The 5258-nt window shown below is 40.7% G+C and overlaps 1 protein-coding gene across 1 annotated transcript; it reads left to right on the forward strand.

Annotated features, from left to right (window-relative positions):
- Window positions 1-274: 274 nt before the first annotated feature.
- Window positions 275-4534, forward strand: ZNF438 (zinc finger protein 438). The gene is made up of 2 exons (XM_089493180.1): window positions 275-2007; window positions 3955-4534. Exons 1-2 carry the CDS (start codon window positions 275-277, stop codon window positions 4532-4534), a joined length of 2313 nt encoding a protein of 770 aa, XP_089349306.1.
- The last annotated feature ends 724 nt before the right edge of the window (window positions 4535-5258 follow it).

Consider the following 5258-nt stretch of genomic DNA (forward strand, 5'->3'; position numbering starts at 1 on the left):
CTTTCTAGTTCACCGTAACCAGTGGACTGCTCGTGCCGATTCGATCGCTCCGTTTGTTACGTCGATAAACCTACTTTTCAGACTGCACCGGAATCATTGTATTCTACACATTACATATTCCACTCGGGGTCATCGTTCCTGGACGACTCATGGGAACCAGTATAGAGAAGACTTTGTTGTATTGTGTATTTTAATATTTTTCTGTTTTTGTGACGGCTTATAAATGCAAATGTTTCTGTGTCTGCAGATGAGCTAAAGCATTCGCCCTGAAAAAATGCAGTGCAGGAAGAATCCACCAAATGCGGGCCACTTTAGAACCATCGCCCCAAAAATTGTTCCAAAAGTTGTTTCTCCGGCGTCCTGTTTCTCCGCTTCCCTGCCGGATGTCTCCGTGTCGGGTGTAAGCACTAAGCCACTGGTTATGCCAACACAAAATTATACGTTGATGAAAGTGGCCGGACAGAATGGGGCGTTCTCTCTTGTAGCTTTGCCCCAGGTCAATTCTCCTGTCGGTGCTCCGGTTTTACAAACTGGAAATATACCACTCCAGGAAAATCTCAAATTACCCATCCCCAGGTACCAATCCACGAGAAATAAAAGGTCGTCGGACAAAAAAGTGAATGCTGCCAATGGTCTTAGAAAGACTAAATCGGAAAAGCACATGGTGCCGTTAACTCATGACTGCCCTTGTGAAGTCATTCCAGAATCGGATGGAACCGAAGAAGTGGAGTCAACAAATCTTCCAACTATCCCAACAGAGGATGCTATTCCAGACGGGAACCCCAATGCTTCTGGGATTCCATCTAGCTTGGCAGACACCGTTCATGTAGACGATTCGGTTTTGCCATTCAGAAACAAATGTCCTCCTAAACCACTGTGCACAAGAAGTCCAATAAAAATTAAACCTGATCCAGAAAAGAAAACGAGCTCAAACGAGAATGGATCCTTCACAAGATGTGAAAGTAGCAAAGTAGTTGATTCCGCTAACTCTATGGCAGTTCTTTCTCCGGTAGTATTTGGCAGCCCAGTTCGTCTCATCTCATCTGCGCCCAAAGGAAAGTTGCCCATCTTGCCCTATTCAAAGATTAAAAAATCAATTGTTTCGAAATGCAAACAATCTGTGAATGTCGCTAAGGTTCCTGCTGTGGATGTTAGACCCGAGTTTAGTAAAGATCAGCCCTGCGTTAAAACGGCAAGCGACATCTCTGTAAGCAGTCCTTCTGTCGACGCGGTATCTGCAGCCAACCAGCCACCCAGCCCTGGTGCCAAGACAGATAGCGGGGGTCTTAGTAAACCAAACGGCGTGTTAGGAAAAAGAAGAGGAAGGAAAAGAAAAACGAATAACGAAATCTTAGCCTATCAAACTAAAATGAAACTTGTTGGAAACAGATTGGTAGTTTGCAAAGATAAGCTAAAAATGCAAGTTTTGGATGCAAATGTGAAAAAAGCGATGCTGACCAAAAAATACAGACGCATCATGCCCAAGCCCACCATGGAAGTACAGGGTGTAATTTGCCTTGGTTCGTGTACCCCGGCTTTTGAAGTACATATGGAGGATTTAACAAATAGAAACAGATGTCATCAACTGAGAACGTGCAGGTTGAAGCAGGTAGACATCATGTCCTTAAAACCAAACGCTGAGTGCAAAACTACCTTAAAAACCTGTTATAAGTGTCATATATGCGACCATAACTTTCAGTTTAAGCATCATTTGCAAGACCACTTGAACACTCATACCAACCGGAGACCCTACCACTGCCGCTTGTGCCGCAAGGCCTATGTGCACTCGGGAAGCCTCAGCACGCACATGAAGCTTCACCACAGCGAAAGTCGGCTCAAGAAACTCATGTGTTGTGAGTTCTGTGCCAAAGTGTTTGGACACATAAGGGTTTATTTTGGTCATCTCAAGGAAGTCCATAGAGTTATTATCAGCACAGAGACCTCCATCAGGCAGCCTGAGAAACCCGAAACCACCAAGGTGAAAGAAGAAGCGGCTCTGATGGAACGGTGGGTCATTTTCCAGTAATACACTTAATTTACTAAAATTCCAGAACTTAAATGTAATGCAACCGTTTTCTCTCTTAGTCCTAACAATTGTCGGGAGAGTTGGCAGGAAAGATGCTTCTTGACATCACTATACATTATGAAGGTCCAACCCCAATTAGCATCTACTGCATGAAGAACCTGTATAATGTATAGTTAAATCAGCAAGATTTCTTGAGTCTTCTTACCTATCGACTGATATGTTGTAGAGGGCCAGATGACCACTTCTTGCTGAAGAAACTCAGAAGTTGGCCCTTCATAATGAATAGTGAAATAGGGGCATTAAAACCACAACCATCATTACATTACCCATCTATACACATAGGGCTATAGTGTAAATTAACAATAACATTAAATTTGACAATATATAAAATTAATAGTGAGCTTAAGAAACACTTGTACAGACGAAGAAGAGGGCGCTGCTCTTGCAAGTTTACAATTTATCGGGAGGTTTAAATAGCAGTCTGCATTGTTTTGTGTATTTTTGATTATTGTAAGTTTTATGTACAAGGTTATTTGTAAAGTTTTCAGAAAATATTACTACAAAGAGCGACGTCTATTTAAGTCACTGGGCCCCTGTTTTACACTTATTGGGAAAATGTCTACAGTAATGGTCAGAATCTCCAGGGGGTCCATTCAAAGAATCCTGTAATGTATATCTCCCACAGGACGCTATAATATTGGCTAATAACACTTTAGAATACATGTAGAGGAGCTCTGCTAGGATGTCAATAAGCGTAACATTCACCCTAAACCAAGTCGGAGTGTAAGGTCCAAGGAGCTTGGTTCAGAATTAGATACATTATCTTTGAGACGATATATTTGTATCAGAAAGGCTGCCAATGTGAATCCTCCACAATTAAAAACAGAAACCTTTGCTTCATACTAATAGACGGCACGCTCCATGCGATGTTCAACGTGGATCCAAAGGCCATTTCCAAGACGAACAATACTAATTGAAACAAACATACATAAACTCCCCCAGATCAAAGATCACAAGCACTCTCTACACTAAATGCGTATTTATTTTGACTTCCTGAGGCTTATATGTGTGGATCAGAGCCGTCTCGTTTCTGATATGGCTTTAAATGCTCAGTACCTTAGCTGCAGAAAACCATTGCTTTGTATGTTCGGTGTTATAACTTAGTAATTACAAAAACAAGTAAAATATTCTAAAGAGTGAGGCGTAAGGGATGAAGAATTGGAGCAGACGTAATTCTATGTGGAATAATTGTTGCATCCTAGTAAGCTGAAATCGTGTTTCATGCAGTAAACTCTTGTCCAGATAATCACTTTTATAAAAATCCAAACAAGTTGCAGAAAAGTGTGTATAAAATGTGCCATTCTGCAAGCTTTTTAAGCTGAAAAGCAGGACATATTATAGTTATGTTTTTGTTCTTTTGCCTTACAATGTGAAGATGTGTGTATATAATATATAGTTTTTCTTACCTAGAATTATCCCTTTTGGTGTTGTAAAATTGCGGTCTCCCAGCGAGCACCCTAAACAATCACTTCATATGAAAGTACTTTTTTTATGTATTGTTTTTAGGGAGAAGCTGCAGTCTCTCACCTCCTCCATGGTCCAATGTTTCTCGCTACTGATTGGCTGCTTGAATATGTTCTAATATTTTGCTCTAGTTGTGCCTTATATCAGCAAGTTAAATATAGCTTGATTCGATGTATTTGTTTAATTCCAAATAAACATTGCTATAATAATGCGTTTTTATCTTGCGCTTAAAGGAGACATTTTTTAAAGCACCAACCAGCGATTGAAAAAAATGCAGCATATAATAATCTTATATTCCAATATAAGATTATTATATGCTGCATTTTTTTCAATTGACACTTCTGGCTATCCCAACCTATTGAGTCCATCATTTAATAATGTATTTTATATACATATATTTCTAGGGAGAAAGGTGCTGATAATGAAGACGCTTCGTTTCATGGACACGATGAAGAAATCAAGCTACAAATTAAGTGTGGCCGCTGTGATGTGATAACTCCTACATTTTCGGACATGAAGCTTCATTTATTTTGTGAACATGGCGACAAGTTTCAAAAACCATCGGACGCAGGAATACTGGAGTGCCGTCGGGGCACCCAAGAAGACGTGGTCAAACACGCAACCCACTACTGGAAGATGCTCAACGAAAGGAGAAATGTTTTCAAGTGCAGCGATTGCGAGGAACAGTTCCTCGGTTCTTCCAAGCTACGAAAGCATGTGTGTTTTTCTCAAACCGATCAGACTGAGCTTCTGGAGAAAGGACCGCTAATACCGAGTGACAATGCAGAAGACTTGGAAGATCGTGGGCCTTCGGTGTCTGGAGGGAAAGTCCAGCTGTGGAATAAAAATGACCTCAATTGCATTTTGTGCAAACAAGTTTTTGAAGTTAAGGACGAACTCTTAACTCATTGGCAAGGGAGTCATAACTGTGAGGACCCGACAATGCTTTGGACTGTCTTTAGTTCGCTGCCCAGGTTTGATTAAGAAATATGCTAAGGGGCTTTGACACTTTGCACATCTTTGAAAGAAAAAAAGAAGCAACTTCTAAACCCTGCAAGTGTTTTATCTTTTTTTTTTTTTATGTCCTTTGGTTGCTTGTGATACTTCTGTGGAATGTCAATGCTTGTTCAAAGTTTTATCATTTAGAATACCTACCGATTTATTTTTATTATTTGGAGTATGTTGTGTCAGCAAGGAAGGAAAACTAGAAACCGCTGTTTTCTTTGGCGTTCTCCTGCATCTTCTGAAAGAGGAATGTGAGACACACCTTGCATATGATAACACTCCATAAAACAGAATTCACTAATAGTCTAATGAGAATTACGATTTCAGTATTTTTGTAGCTTTGAATCTTTTAGCCTAAATTTTGTCATTTCCTCACCTCGGCTAGAAGCAAGGTAAAAAGGGGTGGGGGGTTTTTGTGACTTTTTGCATCAGACAGCATTGTAAGCGTTGCGTCCCAATGTGAATATTCTTTGTGGAGTTTGTAGATCATTGTACAGCAGAGGGTCCATCAGTGATGTCCTTCGCAAAATGCATGGTGTTTCATTTAAAATAAAACCATGTGTTCGTTGTACTGGCTGCTGCTGCCCCTTCATGGAAGGAAGCACTGCATGGGCAAATGTTCAGAAACTCAGCAGGGTTGTTCTCACAGTGCAGTTAGAATCCATCTGGTAAGATGTGCTAGCAGGGGGGTGCTGGCACCTTC

Source organism: Sceloporus occidentalis, unplaced genomic scaffold (genome assembly GCF_023333645.1).
Source record: "Sceloporus occidentalis isolate IW3139 unplaced genomic scaffold, rSceOcc1.0.p SCAF_63, whole genome shotgun sequence".
In the NCBI taxonomy this organism is placed as follows: Eukaryota; Metazoa; Chordata; class Lepidosauria; order Squamata; family Phrynosomatidae; genus Sceloporus; species Sceloporus occidentalis.